The following is a 23,066-nucleotide window of genomic DNA, read 5'->3' as shown; positions in this document are numbered from 1 at the left end:
ACAAATGCCCAGTCTCCAGGTCCCAAGAACTTGCAGGGTTCATTTGACAGGTTACCCCAATTTAAACATACCTACCATGCATTTCCTTTCAGCATGGCAGCACTGTGGATGGAGCTTCAAGAGTGAGAAGCTGTATGGCAGCAAACTTGGTGTGACAGAAGTCAGCAATGGGACACCCCCTTACTGCACCACAGGGAATAGAAACTCTCCTCCTTTCCTCCTTACAGGTGTAAGCTCAGGTGATGAATACAGCTCTCAGTAGTTCTAGCCTTAAATCTCTTTGCTTGTCTTATGTTTTGACTAGTTAATCAAGAGTTTGGAAGTAAAGATCTGCGGATTTGAGACGGTGCAGGATATAGTGTATTTTGTTTTGCTGGTAGGATGCACTGTTTCTCTGGGGCTTAGGTTGCTACATGGCTTCACTTAGGTTCACGGTGATATTCTGGAAAGAAACTATATGCAGTTCTGTGCAGCAGCTTTGTAGCACTGGTTTAATTGATAAATGTCACAGTTCTGTTCATGCAGACGAGTAGGCAAAGAAGCCGCTGTAAAACTCATGCTGGTCTCCATAAAATTGGGAGTTCAAGCAATCTAGGACAAAAAGACAAACTATTTGAGGCTGGTTGGCCTATTTTGCGACCCTGTAGTTTATCAACTTTTTCTTAGAGCCCTAAGGGAAACTGTATGAAGCATTCCTTAGGTGGCTACCTCTCAGTGCAGCTTTCTAAAACTTGGTTGATAAATCACTTTGGTTTCCTGTCATCTGGTGCCCCATCCTGCTCTCTGCAGCTTTCAGTTCAAAAAGTGATTATACACAGAGTTCATACAGAGTGTGCAACAGAAACCACAAAGGGTTTCTGCATACAAGATAATATTGGTGCCAGTTGAAGGACAAAATTGAATGAAGGGGCTATGACTGTGAAAGGAGTCATTGGATTAAACATATTTACCTGGGAAGACTCTTAACTGATGTGATGTTTTGTGTTTCTTTACAGGTACTCTTCATCACTATGAGCTTGTTTTTTACAGGGAACATAGCCCACTTGTTCAGTGGGTGTTAGGTCTTCCCTCTGAAGACAAATTGAGTTGGTTACTTCCTACCACTATGGTTTGGGGTTGGTGACTGTATTTGCCCACCACATCTAAGTTCATGGTGTGCCAAGGACTGATGTGAAGCAGGTCTTTCTCTCAATATTGATGTGGTATCTTCTTAACACTTCGCAACGCCTTGAGCCCACAGCAGCAAAGGGTATGGAGGCTCTTGAAGTGGATGACATTAGCCCTGCCTTGGAAGTGACTGAAGACTTTTTCAATAGTTTTGATACTAAGCTTGAAAAGATTGTGCAGCCCTCTGAGGTGTATGGTGTACAGGAGGTCCCTGAACTGGTTGGGCACGAGGTATTTGATCAGATAACAGAGAGCAGGAACCTGAGGAATGTCGCCTCCTTAGCCAAAAGTAGCCTCATCTGGGATCACTGCAAAAATGGCCTCTTGGAAACCAAAGCTCAGACAGCGTTCCCTGGTAAAGACCAACTCACAGCGCAGAGGAGAACAGCTGCTGATAACCTTGCTTGGGCAGGGGAAGGGGAGACCACGGCTTTTAATATCTTCAAGATCTGCCAGCGGCGGAGAGATAGGCCTCGCTCAGTGAATGACATCCTGGTGCAGAATGAGGAAGCCTCCATGTTCAAACCAGGACACAACAGGTCACGCTCTGATATCAGCCATGTAAACTGGGGAGTGGTCTTCACAGGCACCTCCCTGCAGCAGCCACCTGCACCTGGTCAGGACAATAACTGTGCTCTGCTCTCCTACCTGGCATTAACCAAGGGAGAGGACATCCAAGGAAACACAGGTTTGTGCTGGTGCTTTGTTTCTGTTTATGTGAGGAGTTTCCTGTTTGGTTTTAATATTTGTCTTGAAAGAGGAGCTGGATGTTAAAACCCACAAAAATACCACCCAAAACCCAACTGTGAGGTAACTCTTAAAAGGAGAAAAATCAGTATGGCTGTGTTGTCTTTGATGTGGCTCTGTGTGTTTGCCTGCCTAAGGATCATTTTTTAAACTTGATTTCTGTTATGGTTTAAAAAACTGAGCTTGTTTTGCTTTTTGCTTCTATCTTGTTCAGTTTGACTCAAGAAAAAAAAATTCATTTGCTGTGTATTTCTGATCATTTCCTTGATTGATTTTCCCAAACTTAAAAAAAGCTTTGAATGCTGAAGTTATTGGAAGAATGGCAAATCTAAACAAAAGCAGTTTTCATAAAGTGAAAGAGCGGCCATTAAAAGGAGGGTGTACAGAGCTTTACTGTAAGGCCTGAGATCTCTGCTCTCTTTAAGTGATGCTGACTGTTCAGTCCATAAACAACAGAAACTAAAGCACTCAATTTGTCAATATTGAGGCATCCCTGCCAGCTTTGTGAGGGGTACAGAAAGTGTTGTTATCAGACTGGGGCAGGCGTCTCCAGTGAGCCATATGAAGCGGTGTTTCAGCAAGTGATACTTCTTACTTTTCCTTTCCTAAGCACTGCACTGGAAGAAGTTGTGCTCAGGGCTTTGGAAACACTGACCCAGTGTCTCCATCTCTGTGATTTATTTTGTAGATGCCAGAAGTGGACTGGGCACTTACGAAGAAGAAAAGCAGCTAGTGCCACAAAGATTTTTATAATCTAAATAAAGGCAGGGCTTAACTGAAAATCAAGGGATTGTGAAAGCATGCATGTATGCATATGGTGGATTGACTCCAGTTATGAGTAGGTGGCCTGATAAGGCTTAAAACGAACTTTTTGTGTTGGCTTTTCCAGGTAAGTCAGCTATATTGAAACGTGAAAAGCAGGTGCCTAAGTGTGTTTGGGGAGATGTGTGTGTGTATAAGTGTATATATAGGTACAAACAGGTAGGTTATTGTGTTATATTGTGACATAGTTGCTATATCCCAGAGAAGGGTGTTCTTGGTTGACAAAAGCAAGTATACCTGCTGTTATGTTTGTTTAGGGAGATGTATTGCTTCTTGTAGAGTGGGGTCTCTGTTCTATATCCTTTCTATGGAAAGGACGCAGAATAGAAGTGCATCCACAGGTCTGGAGACAGAGCTCTTAGTTTTTGTCAGCTGTATCCTGAACATCTCCTGGGTTGGACTTGATGTGTAACAACTTCATGTGCCCACAGAAACTCCATTAAAATGTAGCCATTGAACGTCCTTACATGTCCCTAATAGTGTTTTAAGCTTAAGCTGTGATTCTGTGATATGAAATTCCCATGGACCCACTTCTCGAGGTTGTCAGTGCTTGCTGTGTGCCCTCCAAGAGCCTTTCTGTATGGAATGTTTGAAGGCAGGGGTACCTTCTTTGAGGAAGGAGAGCTTCTGTACTCTGAAAATACACTTTTTTTACCTGTTTCCTTTACCTGTTCTGCTCAGCTGCTCTGCAGGTTTTACAAGGTAGCCATGCTATTTCTTCCCTCTGTGTTTACAAGAGAGCCTCACAAAGAGTTTGCTGCTACTGTGAGCTGAGCTGAAAAGAGAAGCGCAAAAAGGAAAGTACTAGGTTTTGCAGATGTGTGTATCTGTGACTACTAATTATTCTTCAGAAAAGATGGAAGAATGTATTTTGAGGTTGGATAAAACCTGCTGCAGTGGTTGAAGGGGTCATAATGGCTGCAGCCTTAGGAGACATCCCTTTTCAGGGTTTTAATCCAAATTAAATGAATGCAATGAGATACTGAGAGGACCTTCAGCAACTCCTGTTGGTCGTCAGTGCGGCAAAGGACTTCCCTCTGGAGCCTGCAGAGGTCTCCCAGTCCTCCGAAGCTGTCTCAGTTACTGCATAGATGAACTCTTCACTTTTTTTTTCCTTACCTTCATAGTATCCTCAATACTATGAGCTTATCTGTTCCTCCTGCTTGCTTTTTTATAGAATCATAGAATCATTTAGATTTGAATAGACCTTTAAGATTATCTGCTCCAACTGTTAACCCAGCACTGCCAATTCCACCACTAATACAAGTAAAATGACACTGGATCCTTTCCATGTGCTGAGAAAGAAAAGGAGCTGAAAAGAAGCTGTGCCTTTTGGGGCAGTATCTTCTTAGGCCTGCTGGTAAAATGGCTCGTGTGCTAGAAATAGACCCTGTTTGTGCTATGAGACACAAGTGGGAAGCAGAGCTAGCAAAGACAGAAGTTGTAAGCAAACTCAAGGCAGGCTCTTGTATTTCTGGACATGTGGCCTGGCAAAAAAAGAGAGAATACTTCTTCTGTAATATATGGTGAAGGCTGGCTTGGATTTTTGAAACACAGTGTTTTAAACACGGCATGGTTTGATAGTCGTGTGGATGTTATCTTTCAAACACCACCACTCCTGGCAGTGTGGGTGCTATAGTACTTTTTCCAGGTAGCTGTTTGGTTTGCCTGCTGTGCCTGTGAGCTTGGGGAGCACTAGAGCTGTCACTGTGTTGAGCACGTGCACAGTGACAAACCGAAAGATATGTATCTGCAGAGCCAGGTGGGAAAACAGGTGGGAAGAAAAACACTGTATTTTTAAGTAGGAAGATAGTGGACATTGTGGATCTGAGGCACAGTTTGTCCTGATCAAGCAAATCCTGCCAAGGTGACTAGCCCAACCCAATTTGAGAGCATTTTAGGTCCCAAACATGTTTTGTAAAAATGCTCAGTTTTGTAAAAATGAGAGAGGAAAACTATTGACAAAAACTCTGTAACTTACACTCATCACTTACTAAGCATTAGAGAATTCAGAGAGGAGTGCCCCTCAAGATGCAAACTCCTCACAAACTAGGCATCTCTGCTTCTGCTCTTTTCCAAGTTACTTGGAATGACTGTTGTCAGAAACGCTTGGTGGAAAAAGAGTAAGTTTTCCTGCCATGCCAACTGAGATGCAATTACAGTCAGTTGAGCGTGTATCTTTTGGACATGCGGATATAACATTTGGCCTCTCTCTCCAGGGATGCTGGTTGCACCAGCTGCCCCCAAGTGTGGCGAGTGGTAGGTGGGTGCTAGGCTGTCCTGCTTTCAGTGCTGTGTGCTGGGTTCCTACCTGGGACAAGCGGGAAGTTCCCAAGGGAGAGGAGAGGTGCTGAGGAAGATAATTATTCTGTCCCCAGCTGCTGAGTCTCTCTTTGTTTTCCTCTGCCTTCTTCCACCTCTTTCCTTGAAATTATAACTCCAGGTGGCTCAGATGTGGGCCATTTACTGTGATTATTTACTTTTTTTGCTCTTCTTCAATTTACTCTGCCTGTGTCCATAAGGAGGAAAAGAGATGCAGTTTCGGTTTGGAAGGTGGATAGAGAGATGGTGCCATTTGCTCTCTGAGTAAGAAGATATTATCTGGCACACTGCTCATGGAGGAGATAAAGGAGCAGAGCCATAAGGTGTGTGTGTATGTGTAGCATATGGATTCAGCCTGTCTCTGCCAGCATCTATTGCCCTGACCTAAACAATACGAGGCATTTGAATGTTAATCAAGGTGGCTGCTGGTTCTGTCCCAGTTAGAGCGAGAGCCACTGGAGCCAATTTCACAGGGCTTGAAGGGAAGGAGTGGGGTGAAGGAGGGAGAGGGGAGTGCCTCTGTGAAAGACAGGGAGAGAGATAGCCTTTCTCTAACTCAACAAAGGACAAGCAAATCTGTGTGCAGATGAAGGAGGGGTGACTGGGGGAAGGTTATGAGTTGTCTTATTATGGAGAAGCTTGAACTGTCATCTGTACTTGATGGAAGCGAGAGAGATTGCAGTTGGAGCTGCAGAAGCGCTGCCTCCCTGATTGGACTAATAGAAAGGGAAGATGACTCTAGAATGGCTGTCCATTATCTGCACTACAAAGGGATTAGTGTGGGTTTCAGAGAAATTAATGGCTTTTGAGTTAGCACAGAAATACTAATGAATGTCAGGGCCAGAGATGTACGGTGAACAAAATTGGTTCTCTTTTAGTGTGTCCATGTGTGTGCATATCTATCCATTTGGGCTATCAAAGTGTGCTTTTTCTCTACCATTTTGGGTTATAGATTAGTCTTCCAGTTTTCGTATTTAGCTGAAATACTCTCAAGTAGTTTATTGATATGCAAGGTGTAGTTATACTGACCTTTTTAGACCTAGTGCCAAAGTAGCGATTTAAAAAATTTTTGTTATGGTTTTAACCATATCTGCAGGAAATCTTTGTAGATGGAGTGCTTTGAGAATGGTGTTAAAACCAGGCTCCATTCTGAGTATTTGGGTGAATGGGGAAGCTGAGGCTGAGCTGTCAAAGTGAAACCTAAGTGCCTCCTTTTCGTTAGTGTGGCTGCAAGGTAGCATCCTTCCCCCATTTTTAACCCCCATGAGATTTCCATACTGACATTAAGTATATCAAACAATTACTTTTCACGTATGTTCATTAAGTTTAACTGGAGCTTGTCTACTTAATCCTTTTAAATCCTTCAAAGTTGGTCTTTGCTGAAGAACTGGCAAAAGCCTTTACACTGCTGCTATTCTGATTCTTTCTCCTGCCCATAGAGGAAACAGAATTAGCTACAGGAGTACTTCCAGCCAAGGGCAGGAGCATCTTCTTAGAATGAAGGTTACAGTCCAGGGTTGTACCAGTTGGTATCAGAAGCCCCTGGACAGTAACTAAGTTCCTCAAATTGTCAAGAGTCCCTGACTCTGCTTGTGCTCCAGGAGGACAGACAGACTCACCCCTTAGCCAGCAGTGGTGAGAGCAGTTTGGTCAGCAATCTTGGCTGTATTAGCTGGGAAGCCCAGTACGGATGGGGATGGTAGTTTCCAACCTGGTTTTGTTTCCAAGCTTCATCCAGTCTAGATGTTTCTGTTCTCTTAGCTCTGTGTTGAAGACATCCTCAGTATACTCAGAGATGGTGTCTAAAGCTTGTTAGGGCGTGGCCTGTTAACATGAGTGTAACTGGTTAAACTGAGATGCTGAAAATGTTTTATGCCTCCAGCTATCCCTGTTTCAAAGGCTGTCAGCCCCAGGGCAGAAATCTCGAGTAGAACAGCTCTTGTGTTGCTGTGGTCTGTAATGCTGTGTGTTAAGGTCAATTGATGCTGATTTTGTTGTGACCTAATTATGCTGGGGAGTGGATGAGGAGCTGTTTCCAGGTGGCTACCTTGCTGTTGTGCCAGGAATAGCAGACTCTAAGGGAGATGGACAATCGGAGGCAGTGCCCTTTACTTGTGTCTGCTAATTCTGTCACTGTAAGTCAAGACGCATCACAGGTACCGTTACTGGAAAGGTGAAGTAGAGCTCAGATGGGAGTAAGAGTTTGTTCCTCAGGCCTGGGTTGTTTTGGGGTGCCAAGTGTTACAGTTGGTACTCCAGTGTGACAGTGAATGCCTCTGGATTTATGCAGGGACCAACAGAAATTGCATAGAGCCACATAACTAGCCCAAGATGAAAATATGATACTTGCATGTGGTGGCTGAGGTGGTGCAAACCAGATTGGAACAAATTTTGCATGGAAACCTTTTTTTAAATTCAGAAATGCTTTAGATAATTCCTTCTAAATTTGCATCACTTTAGTGCCTGGAGTAACTTGTGTATGGTTGGTTTTCTGTGGATGAAGAAATTCCCCATGACTTTGCCTTGAGCTGGGGTTTGTGAAAGGGTCTGCTCCAAAGTACCTGAAATGCTGAGATGCTTGGGTGTGTGTGTTTGAATCTCTCTGGGCAGCCTCTTACTTTTCAGTTTTGGTTGTGTCTGCTACTCCTGACCTGATTCTCATAAATCAGCAAAACTCCGGAGTAAACAGCGCTGCACAAAATGTTGTGGTCCCAGGTCGTGTTGAAATGTGGTAAGAAGCTGCTGTGTTGGGCACAGTTCTGCATTCCCCGGGTCCGTCCAGGTGCCAGGTGCTGTACCTGAGTGCTGGCAGCAGGGCTGTTCCAGCCAGTTCCAGCAGCCCCTCCACAGGACACAGCTGTGCCCATCAGCCACAGGTGGGGCCTCTTTGGCAGAGCACATCTCAGAAAGGGCACAGCACTGACAGCTGTGTCAAGAGCAGCTGAGGGTCAGAGGATGAGAAAGTGCTCCAGCCCCTGGGGAGAACATGGTGGAGCAGGATCTCCCTGCAGCCCCATGTGGGATCCCATGGTGGAGTGTGGAGATTTCCTGAAGGAACTATGGCCATGGAGAGCTCGTGCAGGGACATGTTTAACCTGAAGGACTGCAGCCCCTGCAGGGAAAAGGTGTGAAAAGGAAGGAGCAGCAGAGAGGAGCTGACCAGATACCACTATTCCCTTTTCCTCTGAGCTACTTAAGATGGGGGAGGCAGAGGTGGTGTGTGTGAAAACATGAAGTTGAGCCTGGGAAGGAACAGGAAAGAGAGGGTAAGGTATTTTAATTTGTATGTGTTTCTCACTGTCAAAATCTATTTTAGCTGGCAATAGATTACTTGATAGTATTATCCACTTCTGGACTGGGTTCTGGGAGACTTACAGTGTTTTGTTGCTCTGTCACTGTTGTCCTGGATGTCTCAGGAAAATTGTTATGTTCCCTTTTTGTAAAGTGTTTTGGTACCTCTGGGTAAAAAGTGCTGTGTTCTCGGTGGCTCAAATGTAGAGTCAGTGCTTGTGTTTGATAATCGTAACCTATTAGATGAAGGCTCTGTGATCCTACCCTCAGATATGCTGTGTATGGGTAGGAGAGATGTAGAAGCTGGAATGATGCAGTAATTTGAGACAACTTAAAAAGAAGTAATTAATCGTAATATTCTCATTTTGTTTCCTCCAGAACACAAGACAGTGTTCCCAAATCTTCTGAAGAAGGGATACTTAGAAGTTAGAAGAGACAATGACAGCTACTGGCAAACCTGTTACGCTGAGCTCTCCCAGTACAAACTGTACCTGTATTGCTTGGACAGCAGTGGCAACCAGACACTTCCCACAGTGTATCCACTCATGCGTTTTCAAAGGGTCACTGTTACTGGTGGCATTGAAACCAAGGTGGTGGACACTGTCCTGTCAGACAGCTCACAGCTACAGCTGAAGGCAGAGTCCTCGTGGGAGACTATGGATTGGGGACAGAAACTTTGGGAAGCGGTGCGTGCTTCTGTGCCTGCTTTTACAAGACAGCAGGAGAAACTGGAGAATGTGCCAAAGCCTGAAAATAACAGTGACCTTTCTCAAACCAATGGATTATTAGAGAAGCCTATGGAGCTCTTCCTATCCATGAATTTGACTGAAAACACTAAAGAGTACCAAAATATTCTCAAATCAGGGACTCTTTACAGGTTAACTGTCCAGAATAACTGGAAGGCGTTTACTTTTGTCTTGAACAGGTCCTATCTCATGGCATTCCAACCTGGTAGGCTTGATGAAGATCCCCTGCTGAGCTACAATGTCGATGTGTGCCTGTCGGTCCAGACAGATACTCAGGATGGCTGTGACTCGTGCTTTCAGGTCATTTTTCCCCAAGATGTGCTGCGCCTGCGTGCAGAGACCCGTCAGAGGGCCCAGGAGTGGATGGAGGCACTGAAAGCAGCAGCCAATGCTACTCGAAGCTTGACTCAAAACCCACAGGTTACACTTAGGAGCAAACCTGGAGATCGGCCGTTTGGAAATGATCTTAGAAAGACCAAGCGCCAGTCTGTGACCACCAGCTTCCTGAGCATCCTGACCACACTGTCTCTAGAGAGAGGGCTCACAGTTCAGAGCTTCAAGTGTGCAGGTGAGCAATCAGGCTGCAGCATCTGCACCTACACCCCTTCTGCAGGAAAAGAAAATCACTGGAAAGAGCATGTGCGTGTTTTAGCAGCACAGCTGTTCCCTGCCTCTCACCGTGGCTGTAGTAAAATGTGGAGAAAAACCTGTGGGATATTCAGAGGTTCATCTGTTTTGATGAGCAGTGCTGAAACCTTAGATCCTGCACATACAGCACTACATGGGCCAGGACTGCCCTACAGGGTGGCTGAGCTGTTTTCTTGATGCAGGACACTGTAGAGGTGCTTTAGTTACACTCACTTAGAAATTGTCTGCTCAATCAGAAACAGCTCTTTTGCAGAGTTTTTCTCGTGTATTATGGGAGCTGTGATGGTCCTGCCTCCTCCCCATGCTGCTTTGGGGTGGGGTTCTCATTTTGCTCTGGAACCACACATGACTCAGGGGAGTATCTTTGTGGGCCCAGAACCTGCTGGCTGGCCTGAATCCCTTCCAGGGGAGACCTGGGCCCTAGAAGTACTGGACTGCCCTCAAAATTTACTGTGGGTGCAAGCTGGATTTGTTGCTCTCTGGGTAGTCACCTGCAGGTCATGTTCCTGCTTGTCTCTTCACAGTGCATGGCAGCTGGGGCATCATGAAGGTCGGCATCATTGCAGTTTTTGGTTACAGTATTTGGGCTTTGCCTCTGTTCTTGGCCACATTTGTATGATTTGATGTCATTTTTTTATATTTTGCTACATTCTCTGACTGAGGTTCCAGAGAGTTTCAAGTGAATATTTTCAATTATCTCCTCTAAAATAGGATCAGGCCCTGGGATGGCAACGAAGTATACATGTCTCCAATGTGCAGCAGGTTTTAGTCTTGCTTTATGTAGTATGGGAGCAGACTTTTCTCTGGGAAAGGATGGGTTCCCTCTCCCAAACATGGGATGATCAATCTGTACTCACTCGTGTATTCCCTGCAAAAATGAGGTGCTCTGACCAGAGTTGCATGATGTCTTTTCCTGATACACCTGAGGCATTCCCAGTACTCCTGTGGTCTCTCTTTAGTCTGCCAAACTGAACAAATGTTCTTGTGCAGAGAAATGTGAGTTGTGGAGGGTCTGTGGGAAGCTGGTCACTGGGATTCTCTGTCCCCAAGGATGGGGATTCACAGCACTTACTGTGGGAGCAGATCCTTTGCCACTTCCTGGGACCCTTAGAGCCGGCTGGAACTTGGAGCTGTTACCATGGTGCAAAGAAATAAATAATATTAGTTATAACTGGGGAAACTTGTTTGGCTCAGAAAAGTTTGTGCTGAGGAGGCACACGAGCAAGCTGAGCCTTTTTCCTTGTTCCTTGCTCCCTGCGGGCAGTTGTGCCGTTCCGGGCATGGGCTGCTGTTTAACCTGAGGGGCCTGCTGTTGGTAATTACGGCTTGCAGGCATTGAGAGTGGTTTTCCCCAGGGCTGCTGGGAGGGGTAAGCTTGGAGAAAGATGAGGAGGGGGGGAGGAAGAAAAGTTTTGCTGTGAATTCTTCAGCCATTTAGTGCAAATTCCTGTAATTACCGTCTTTGTGTCCTGTCCCAATGGCACATAATACAGCAGAAGCCTTTCCTAATTGAGACCTTACAGGAGGTACAAATCCCTCCTTTGTTCAGCCTGACAAATTAGTGCCAGAAAGTGGCAAGGTCCGAGTGGGAATCAAAGGCAAGCAACACAAAGATGGAACTTAAGGCTACAGTAATAACCCTCTCTAGTCCTGCAGGGGTGGGAGGGAAGGAAAAGTAATGACCAATGAAAAATGAAGGGGTTTTTTGTTATAAATTCCCTTGACATGACAGCACCTCAGGGCTGCTTTATTTATTTAGGAAAAGTGATTAAATAGTAATACAACAGGGCAGACCATTGTCTCTCAAGCTACCCCCCTTCCTACAGACCCCTGCTGCCTTGGCTAATTGATTGACAATGAACCTCTGATAAAGAAGGTTGCTGGGAGGACCTGATGGGGACAGGCTTTTTAAAATTTATTTTCTCTTTGCAGTCTTTGTGGGGTTCCCCCCTGGGGTTTTTTTTCTGTTTGAAATGCTCTCTGCATCCCCCTTTCCTTTTCTCCCTCAGTAAAAGCTTTTCAAGGAATTGCTCCCAAACAGCTGATATTCACAAGCAGGTAGGGAAGAATGTGAATGTCTGTGCCTTGCTATTGACAGGTTTATCTTGGAGTCTGACTAGCACTTTTCAACTTGTGATATAAGCCAGGGCGGTGGCGTCAGATGTAGTCATGGGGCAGGGAGGACAAACTGTTGATACACTGGAGTCAGAAGGGCAGTTTGAAAAAAGTTGTCTTGCTTGATCAGCAGATACAAAAGCTTTTCTCCACATTTCTAACTCTGTTTTACTGTTGTAATTTGAAAAAATGAATGATCAGGCCACTGATTAGCAGTGGAGAGGCAGGGGGTTTATAAATGCTTTTACTTTCGCGGCCATTATTTATATTTTTGGCTTAGAGAAAGGATTCTGGGGAAAGGTAGGCAGTTATCCTGGAGGTCTGTAAGGAGCAAATATCCCCAGGTGCCCTTCACTATCGTTATTTCTTTGTCATGTGGCATCACTTTTCCATAGATGGGGAGGACAAATGGCCTTTGCCCTTGCCTCCTGTTTTTGCATAGCTTCTGTTCTTTTGATGTCTCTCTTTTGTTTTGCCTTTTATTTTCTTTCCCCATGTCATTTATTAAAACAAACATTTTTTCCAGAGAAGTCAGTTGTGTCTGCCAGGAACTCTTGTTACTTAGACAGCAAGTCCTAATGGATGTGGGAATTTCTGCCTTCTGGAAAATGTGCTCTGCACCCTTTCATTTATCTGTGTGGCTTTCCTTGCTCCTCTTCTGGGGTGCCTTCTGTCTTTTCCTCCCCGCTTTCTCCATGTCTCCTCACTTGCCAGAAGAATAAATACTGCTATTAGGGCTTCAATGACTTGGCTGGCTGAGCTGAACACTAGATGCAGAGAAGCCAAGGTTAGTAAATGTGCTATTTCCTGTGCTCGAAGCCCTGTCAAATGAAGCAGCAGGTGGAGAGCTGTTGTCTTTCAAGGAATCATTCTGCACCTAGGTCTGTGATCATGTGTGTAGCTGGGGGACAGCCCAGTGCAACATGCCCAGCTCATGCAACCTCTGCTCTAGCTTGGCCTGTTGGTCTGGAATCGGTCCCTACTGCAGTAAAAGTAAAATGCTTTTTTTTCCCCCCCTCAGTGAAAAGAAGGTGTTTCCTAATAGCTTGCAAGCTGGCAAATGTGATTTAAAAACAAAACAAAATAGTCAGGCGTAATGTCAACTTTGTTCAAATTCTCAAAAAACCTTATAGTTGAATCTTCTCAAATACAGATAGTTGAGAAGCATCCTTGAATTTAGCAAATGCTTAGTGACCTGTCATTGCACCCAACACTTACTTGTAGCATGTCACTGAATTAAAAATGCTAGAGGATAAACCCTAGAAAATGCAGCACAATAATAAAATTCCCTAAGGTCCTTTGGAAGGTTTTCAGCACTCTTGTCGCCTTTTAGTCCCAAATAACCATTGTTCTCACCTGTCCAGGGCTTTTAGGATTGTGCTTTTTCTAAGTGCTGTATTTGTTTTGTGCTTGGTTTCATTTCAATTGATGTCTTTCTTCCAAGGCTTTAGCAGCTTTTTACCTTCCCTGTATTTGAGACTGTAAAATCCCCTAGGAATGTTTTGTACTGTAAAGGTTTTATTGTTTAAGTATCTTCATGTAAGGCTTTGGTCTTCTAGTCTTGTATGTGACTTTCATGCCCTGTTTCTATTCATTTAAAAGTAGAACTTCCACTGCTAGCAGTGGTATTTCCAAACCAGCTGAGCAGAAAAAACCATGGTCTAAGTTAGTATTTGGAAAATACACCACGTTTAAAAAAGGTCACTGACTTCTTGGGAGGAGTGGGGGGAGTGTTTCCAAACAAGGGCAACTGGAATTTGTGTGGCAGCGAACACTTTATTTGCAGTGGCCCTACATGCTTCAAAACACGAGGTTGCTGGGCCCCAGTGCTTTGCCATATGACAGCTTGTTTCAGAAAAAGATCGGAACATGCTTGAGTTGATTAAACCTGTTTATCAGTGATCAGTTATGATCACAGAGGCCATTTAATCTTCACTGATAAGGCGAGTTCTTCAGCGCAGTTTTAGGATGGCTTGACTAGAGGAAGTGACAGTGAAAACTGTCATCTTTGGTAGAAGTTGGGTCCTTCACCCTCCTGGGATTTGGCTGGCACCTTCACAGAGTGAGATTTTCTCCTTCATGGGATTCGGTTTGGAGTTGGCCTGCTGCTGCCTGGAAGTGCAGTTTAGATAAGTGCTTGATCAGTTCAGTGCCTATTCTGTGCCCTGATGTGCACTTCGCAATCGACTGGTGTTTAAGTGACTTCTTTGTCTCAGTCCTGCAAGAGGAACTGCTGATACAACTGTCTTGGCTGATGAATCTACATATTCCTCCTGGCAGGCTCGAAGGGAGCCTTTGCTGCCTGTATGGGGGTAGGTGACCCCTTGCTCTAATCTGCCCCATCAACAACTCTGCAGGTGTTCAGTAGGTTCTTGTGCTAATTTATTGTACTGTTGTGAGCCCGGTTCTGCTGGATGTGAACACATCTCTACTGTAAGCATAGGCTGTTTGTTCTTGGCTATGCCTTGTTTCTTCCTGGCTTGTGGGTCCTAGATACGAGTTCCACTGCCCCCAAAGAGCTGTTGGTTGCCTGGGGATTTTTTTGGTTCATTTATTGTACAAAACTATTCTTGAGGGATCTTTTGGCATAGAGTTCAAAGAAAAGAATGCCCAAACCAGGGAGTCTAAATGTCCAAGTCTCACCTTTGTTGAGATGGATAAAAGCTACATCTGGACAAAAGGAAATATTTTTCCAACTTGAAAACTCCAACATTTATATACCACCCCCACAGTTCTCTGGTGAACCAAGAGGTTCTTCATGAATTGTGTGCAAGGGACAGCGTTATTTGTTGGGCTCGCATCTTTTAAATCAGTCAAGCCAGCTTTTGCTACTAAAGGCCTTGCCTTCCCAGAAAGCCACAGGCATTTGCACAATACTTTCCTGCAGCTGCAGTTTATACAAGGTTCCTAAGTTGGTTTGGGCCATGACTGTTAATTTGGTTTCCTAAGAAAACAAAGCTTATGTTCCAATGCTGTTTGCTACATTTTACTCTTGCCCCATAAAGTTTGGATCTATTTGACTGTTCTAACAAAATTTGACAGAGGAAGAGAGGTAGCAAAGATGTGTGAATCTCAGAGGCGTTACAGAAGCCAGCATCACAGGAGCCCGTCCTAATGCTGCTCTGGAAAAAATCCTGTGATGTGCACTGTGCATTTGCTTGGCATCAGAGTGTCCTTGCAGATGTGCAGCCTTGAAGGAAAATGGCTGCTTTTGGGTCCACTGCTGCAAAACTAGGGCATTTGTGTGTGTGTTGGCAAGGCTCTCCCTCTTCTGTCACATGCCAAAGCAGTGTATTATTGCAAAGCTCTTGGATCGCATCGGGCAATGTAAAAGAAATTACAGAACAAACCAGAGGCCACCTGGTAGGAAGGGTTTAGGTTCTCAGTCTTCTTGTTCTTCTGCAACATCTATAGTCTCTGATACCTGTGCTGTGTAAAATGGGATCATTCATATGCCCAGGGCAGTGCAGTGGTAGTGATGCGTGACGAAGAAGAAATTCGGCCAAATAGCATTGGCAAAAATATGTAACCACGCTTACTGCACAGTTGTTCCTTGTGTTAAAAGGAGATACAAACCCAGCTGTATGTTCAAACAGAAACAGAGCTGGTTATTTCTAGGTATGTTAATGCTGTATCAAATAAATGAAACTTGGTGAACCAGGTGGCCTGCAGTGTAAGTCATTGAGGGAGCAGTGCAGGGGTAAGTGGTCTTCAAACTAACTGCAGAACAGAAATGAAAACTGGGTTAAGTAGAGACTCGTTTCGCTAAATGACCTGGCTGAGGGTGCTGGCACCAGTGTTTGTTCTAATCACACAAATGACTGGCCTGCTCTTTGCTCTGTTCTCTGGTCTACCTTCTCAATATGTAGAACCAAGCATGAATGTACTCCACTGTACAAATGGGAATGCCATTATTAATTTTGCTTACATTATCTCCTTACTTCCAGCTGGCAGGCAGACTTCAAGAGCCGGCCCAGGGAGTGTGTTCATTTCCCATTCCTGACTAAAGAGCTGGTGAATTACTGAATCTACCAATAAGTCATTCCATGGTAGATCCCATTTCCTTCCGTTGGGCAGCACTTGAGAGTCTCAGCAAAGCACCAGATACTGCAGAGAATAATCCTCTAAGGGCATGGGGGAAAAGAATACCAGATTAGTTTGAGGTGTATGGTGTTATTCCTCAGCACTGTTGTCCTGGGAATGCAGGGAAAGGATTTGAGAATGTGCAATAGGAGAATGCAAACTGGCCATGTGTTAAAAGGGTTGCAAACAATCGCTTATGTGTAAAGCATGTCTTCAAAGTTGTTTGGAATTTCCTCAGAGCATGTTCTCTGGGAGTAATATAGCTTTGCCACCTCTTAGAATTTGACACTAAAGGTAAAAGAACCTATCTTCTGATGAAACTCAAATGGGGAAATCCAAGCACATAAAAAAACTAGTTTCCAAATGTATAGTTTTGTTGCTTGTCATTTGACACAACTAGGATTTTTGGTTCTCATTTATTGATGAAATGTTATTCTTGACTGTTACATGTGAAATTCAAGCTTACACTTTGACCTTTAAGTTTTGGTGTTATATTTGCAGGCTTAACTACTATTAGTTTTACTGGGAAGGCAGAATTTGGCTGTGTAAGCTGCAGCATGCCTGTATGCTGTCTTTCTACAAAGGACATGTACAATACAGGCATGCAGAATGTTGTGTATGCACCCATATGTATATGCTATCACCTGACTTGTTTCCAACATGGGGATTTTTTTCTTGATTGTTCATATTCTTAGAGAAAGTCACCGCTCTGTGCATTCAGCATGACTGATGTAAAGGGTGTTACTCACTTCACCTACCCCCAGCCATCTAAATATTGGATGGCTACAACAGTCCAATCTTTGCTGATTGGAAGAAAGCCTGAGTGCCTACAGAAGAATTCATCTCATGTGCCTTGAAGAGCTGTTCTGAAGCTGGGTACCTGTGAGACATCTCCAGTAGGGAGGGGTAGGTCACTGTCTGGAGTGTCCAGTCTCCCCAGCTCAGAGCCATCAAGCCTACACTGGTAGGCTAAGTCAGCTGAGCTGTAATGTGTAAGACAGGAAGGACAGGCCTATGCATTGTACCTTCAAATGGTGCTAAGGAAGACGGAAAATCTGTTGTTTTAGCACTTAGCCCTGACCTATAGCTGATAATCGAGTTTTCCATTGACTTGGAACAGTTGGGCCACCCTTTGGAGTCAACTGGGGATGTGTGAACCCTTCCTTATTTCTGGAGAAGCTGATCTAGTTTATAATTAAAGTGGAATCTGTACACTGCTGACATGATATGGGTTTTATATGTTGCTTAGGTAATTATAACTTGATCGGGTCAAACCCACATGGTTGCAGCACAGAAATTTCTTTTACTTTAATCTGTTACGGTTTTATTGTCTTTTTTTAAAGTTCATAAGAAGCTCACAAAAAATGTAGGCAAGGTGAGTAGTGTCAGACTTTGCTTGGAGGTTTATAAGTTTTTAATTACTTACTTGAAATAAAATTGCTCTGGAAAGTAGTGGTGGGGAAAAGGACAAAGTGTAATGCAAAGTCAAACCTGGGTAGGCATAAGAGAGAGCTAAGCTGGATTGTTGGTGTGTCTTCCTTGTGAGTTTGAGTTTTCCCATGGTGGAGTGAATTGGAATAGGTGCGCAGGAATAAAGGTAAGCAACTGAAGTAATTCTCACCTTATTTCTGTTTGTGCTGAGGTGATAGAGCAATGTTGTATGGCTGATCTAACATTGAAAATTTGTTGCTGTGCTCCTTCTGCTTTATGCCTTTATCAAACTGAAAGCCTTTTGAAGTCTGTGAAGCATTTTCTTTGTATTGTATGTTGTTTCTAAATGAATTAGCTTCTAAGCTAACCTGTCACAGATTTAACTATGGCACACAGTCACAAGGGACTTGCTTTTTCCTGATACTGAGCAAAGAAGCTTACTGAATAAGGAAAACAGTTGTGTACTTGATTCTAATTTGGTCTTCTACTTTCTCTGTTTCACTGTGGAGCTACTCCAGTCTTTTCTTGCTGGAGATTAAAGAGAAAGGTATCTGGATAAAAAGGATAGTTGTGTATGTCTTCCTTGACCACAAGAGTATGCAGCAACCTGAAAGTGGTGTTTTCTGTGCTTCACAGAAGAGGAATTGTGTTCAGATGTCTTGGATTCCTCCTCCATACTAGACCACCACCTTAAGTCAAGGAGGGAGTTTTGTTACAACTTTTTAACCTCACCTTCTGTACTACTTTCTTCCTGAAGTCTTTGCATTTGGACATGAGCCTCTTGATGTTGATACTCCTGCTTTGCTCACAGACATGTTGTTGAGAGAGATTCATCTGTGCCCAACAGCACTTTCTTGCTGCTATTTTTCTAACCCCTATTTTCTTTCCTTGATTCCAAGGCTGTTTTTGTTGTATTTTCCGTGATGAAAGGTTTGGGATGATTCCTTCCCTCTTTGCTAACAGTATACCTTACAGCTGTGCTTCTTCCCTCTGTAGCTTGCTCTGTAACATTCTTTAGGGAGGGATGATTTTAGGTGCTAGCAAATACTGTGGTATTCTCTTTTCATTAGGCTCTGGGTTTGCCAGACCTTTGTACAGATGTTACATAGATAATATTCTGTGTGAGCATTAGGAATAGGTGAGAGAGGTTTGGTGAAAGCTGTGCTGCTTTTTTCTCCCATCCTGTGGAAGGTGCTTTCTCTAGTTATACAGGCAAATAAGTGTTTTCTCTGCAAACATGGTCCCTTCCCAAACCCTAAGCTATTTTTTGAATTGTGTTAATCAATCTCTGAGGTGGTCAGCTACATCTGATTGTCCTGCTGGGAGAGGTGCTCCAGACTTTAAAGCCAGGAATCAGTCCTAGCTTTGCTTCTTATAAACATCATGGCAAGTTTATGTACCTGAATGCCCAGGTGCAGGATTTCCAAGGCCATTAAGCCAATGGCTATTCCTTCTTCCTCTTTTTTCTCTCTCATTCTTGATCTATTTTTTTCCGTCTTAAAAAACAAAGTAGCATAAGTGGTCTATGCCACGGAAATATGTTTGTCACACTACATCACTTTGAACTGCATAACATCAAAGAAAATCAGTGCTTTGATAACTTGATTTGAAAGGGTTGTAGAAATAGCCATCATTATGAATCACAACAGAGAGGAATGGAAAAGATGGTGATTTTCAAACAGCAAAGCTTGTAAAGTAGGGGAAAATGTAAGGTGGATGCCAGCGCCACATTATCATCTAACAAATGCCAGCTACACAACTGGTATGTAGCTTTGCAGAACACGTTTTCTTGAGGATATGAAGAGGAATGAAAAATACTAGGTCTAAAGAGGAACAAGGAAACAAATATGGGCTCAGGAAAGGGTTGTAACAAGGGAGGAAGCAATGCATCCTGCTTGGGTAGGAATTTCTTCCACTTCCTCCTCTTCATAGAACCACCCTTCCTGAAGATGAAGGGCATCCAAGATTGCTTGCTGAGACTCTCCTCACCCCAGAGAACTTCAGGTCTTATGGGCTCGACATAGGGAAGAGGAGGGAAGCCCCCAGCATTTCTGTGCTTTGTCACTCCTCTCTGGAGAAAATTCTCTCCATGGACTGGAATGAGTTTCTGGCTCTAGGAGGCTGCAAGAAATTAGGCCTTAAAGTGGTGAGTGGTTTTAATTTAAAATTTTGGCAGTTCTAATTGGACTTTAGACTGAAGGCAAGAATAAGCTAACAGAGAGGAGTTAGGGCATTATGACAAAGTAGCAGCCAGTGGAGTGGTAGGGGATGTACGGTGCTAGTTAGGTGAAATCAGTGTGTCCTGTCCCATCCTCATCCCCAGACAAGTAAGTTTTGGCTAGTAGGGAATGTTTATAAGTTTCAATGACATAGAGTTGAGAGACTATTTGCATTCAGACACAGCTTTACCACTAGTACTTTGTCAACTGGTCCAGACACACTGAGCTAGAAAATATATGACATTTGGTAGTCTGTTTCATCCAAGGAGAGTTAATGGCTGTATGTAATGAAGGCTCAGGTTGGAGCTGTGTACAGACAGATGCTTCAGTGTTTTTCAATGACGGGAAATTCAGAGACAGCTAGTAAGGAGAATGGTACAGACCTTCCACTTCTTCTAGCAAGGCTGGCACAGAAGAACGTGCTGTGCTGAGGTATGGCTAGCGCAAACATGCTTTCTGAGGTCTTGTTCCCATTTGGTTTGGGAAAGGGGAATGCCCTCCTTCTTAGATTTCTTCATCTTCCTCCATGAGGAGAGGAGTGGGCATACTTCTCTATTTCTGTTACAGAGGGGAAAGATCTACCTCTGTTGTGCTATAAAAATCATGGGCTCCCTAGAAACAGTGTGAGTACCTTCTGCAAGCATCTTACAGGGCTGCTAGTCAGGTGAATGTCATGTCAGACAGACAGGACTGGTATTTCGTGTCTCATCAATTGCTCTAAACCTTCACCTTTCTGTATGAATGCATGTAAAAAGATGGGGGAAAAAAAAATCTGTATGCACTACATAGCACTAATATGGGGCTTACTACCAGGTGTGCCAGCTGATTCCATCCATAACAGCACAGGGGAGCAGGACTGCTCCATGGATACCCTCAAGTGACCACTGAGAAAACTGCTTTTATTAAGAAAAGAACATGAGAGAAAAGATAGGAGAATGCATGCTTTGCCATGAGGGAAAGATGAAGTTTTTGGTTTCCAAGTTCTGATCCCAAGCCACAGTCATAGGTAATTTTTTTTGTAACATACTGCTGAATTACTTGAATTTATTTTACCCTTATAAAAAGGATGCCTGATTTTTTTCTGCCTCAAATGTACTGGTTTGCAAAAAACACTGCTAATATTTACCATACAAAATTATTTCTGCAATTATAATAGTTTACTGTCATAATATTTGGGGTTTCTGTTTGATTATTAGGTGAGATTGCATTTTTTCATTATGTATATTAAGTTATACTAGAGATATGTGTTAATACTTATGCTTTGGTCTTATGAAGGGTAAAGGAGGAGACATGAACATAATTATTTCTTTTATCAACTGACCTGTTTACATATTTGCTTTTTGTAAGAAACTGCATGTCCTTTCTTAAAAAAAAAAAATGGGTGGGGGAAGAGAGAGATGGAAACAGGACATATCCCATACTGATTCACTTGGTGGTGTGTATTGCAGAGAATCAGTGGCCAACTGGCTCTGGAGTGTGGAAGAGGAAGAAGTGAGCTAACTGTGTTGGTTAAGTTTTCTAATGATTTTTAGAGCAGAGGGGGTCATGGTGACATCAGTTGATGTGGGGGAGGAGCAGCTCAATTTATGCCTAGAGTAGCTGACCTGCAATCTTTCCTTGAATCAGTGTAACTTCTACTGGGGGGAAAAGATGCCTTCAGCTGGAGAAGTCACATAATTACTCTAAATGAAATTAGTTATATTGGCAAAAGCAATCGGTCATTTGACTTCTGCTTGAAAATCTCTGTTTAACCAATGCTTTTACTGCAAAAGCGATGTACAAGGATTCTGCTACTCAGCATTTCTAACCAGCTGCAGCAGAGACCATCTGAGCATACAGCACATGCCAGAGTGGAGCTCTGGTGTTGTGGCTGAAACTATAAATGTCATATGGGGACACTGGCATTTGAAGGAAAAGCAGAAATACCATCATGTGTGCTGTGTCTAGAGGTGTTGTTAACAACCGCAGACATCTTGATGTGTCTTACCCAAACATTTTTAGCCTCACTTCCTGAGCAGATTGTTTAATGTGACTGTGCTGTCTGTCTTCAGCCATCCACTCTAATATTATATTAACCTTTTGGCTTATTTTAGTCACTATTGGAAGAAAGAAGTGTCAAGTACATTGAGTTTTTATGTGTTTTGTGAAAACAGGTGATCAGGTGAAGGAGAACTTTACATAAGTTCTTTCCAAGTAAAGCAGCAGCTTTTGAATACATTGTTTTACCCCAGAGACTCCACACAAGAAGGTATGGGAAGAGGCAGGGGATCTAGCTGTGAAAAAAGTATTAGGCAGACCTCAGATCTTGTAAGACACAGAGTGATGCAATCGTAAGAAAAAAAACCCTGCTGGAAATTGAGCTGTGTCACTACTGCTAGTCAAGAACTACTCATTCTCAGTGTGACTGTTGCTCAGTTATTATTCATGATCTGACTGTGGTTTGCCTTGGCTGTGCTAATTCTGTGGCTGAGTCTTACCTGCCAAGTCAGCATCCCTTCTGGCTGTCAGCGGGAGCTGGCTTGCACTCCTGCAGGAGGGCAGTGTTGGCCCATTCTGTTGTGGGGCAAATGGGAGCTCTCTGGAAGAGAGCTACTGTAGAATGTGGTCTGTCTAAGCTTCAGGCCATGGTTTTCAGATGGCCATGGCTTTTAAATGCTCAGTGTCTCACAAGCAAGTCTTCTGCCTTTGTTTCTTGAGAAGTGCTAAGTATCTTTTGACTGCTGTCTGAACTCTTTGTCACAGATGCCCAAGTTATCATGTGCTTTTTCAGCACTAGTCCAAGAATACTGATATTTATTTCTATTTTTTATGGAATGAGAAATGTCTCTTAGGTAAAATAAATAAAATATTAAAAGGTCCTCAGATGGAGGAATACTCTTCTGACTCCATCCTGAATGTGTATCTCTGGCTTGATGTACAAACCCAGACTTTTCCCCCCTCTCTTTCCTCTAGGCTGTCAGCGCTCCATAGGTTTGTCCAATGGGAAAGCCAAGGTGTGTGGCTACAGTGGATGGTACTATTGCAGCAGCTGCCATGTGGATGACAACTTCCTTATCCCTGCACGGCTGGTTCATAACTGGGACACTTCCAAATACAAGGTAATCTTCCTCCAGGTTGGATTGCTAGCAAGTGAACTGAATTGCTGATAGAAACACAACAGCTCAAAGGTTGCAGGCATTGACTGCTAATACTGTCATCTTTGTCCCTCTTGTCAAAATGAGCCACACTCAAGACATGTTTTCATCACAGTTTCCTTGGCCAGGCCTAAGGTGTTCCTTCACAGCAGCAGCCATGCTCCTTCTTGGTGGCATCTTTTTCATCATTGCTTCTCTGGCTGTTCAAGAGACAGGGAGAGGTAGCACACAACAAACTCTCTTTTAGCCCCTATCCTTGCAGTTATTGGGCCCTCGAGGAGTACCTGTTTCATGACCACCAGGGACTAAGGATTGGCACTGCTTAGTGATGGATGCTAAAT

At 43.7% G+C, this 23,066-nt stretch overlaps 1 protein-coding gene across 1 annotated transcript in view; it reads left to right on the top strand.

Annotated features, from left to right (window-relative positions):
* The first annotated feature begins 90 nt into the window (after positions 1–90).
* LOC121672835 (pleckstrin homology domain-containing family M member 3-like) overlaps positions 91–23,066 on the top strand; it is a 39,803-nt gene continuing 16,827 nt past the window's right edge. Inside the window, exons 1-4 of the mRNA XM_042045737.1 lie at positions 91–239; positions 996–1,855; positions 8,728–9,663; positions 22,544–22,689. Coding sequence (XP_041901671.1) covers positions 1,198–1,855; positions 8,728–9,663; positions 22,544–22,689 — 1,740 coding nt within the window. The 5' untranslated portion in view covers positions 91–239; positions 996–1,197. The remainder of the gene's footprint in view (positions 240–995; positions 1,856–8,727; positions 9,664–22,543; positions 22,690–23,066) is intronic.

The sequence above is a fragment of the Corvus kubaryi genome, unplaced genomic scaffold, assembly GCF_017639235.1.
Source record: "Corvus kubaryi isolate FWS band 111438036 unplaced genomic scaffold, C.kubaryi_AGA036_p1.0 64998, whole genome shotgun sequence".
NCBI lineage: Eukaryota > Metazoa > Chordata > Aves > Passeriformes > Corvidae > Corvus > Corvus kubaryi.
Note: the sequence above shows the minus strand (reverse complement) of the source record. Positions and strands in the feature narration are given on the sequence as shown.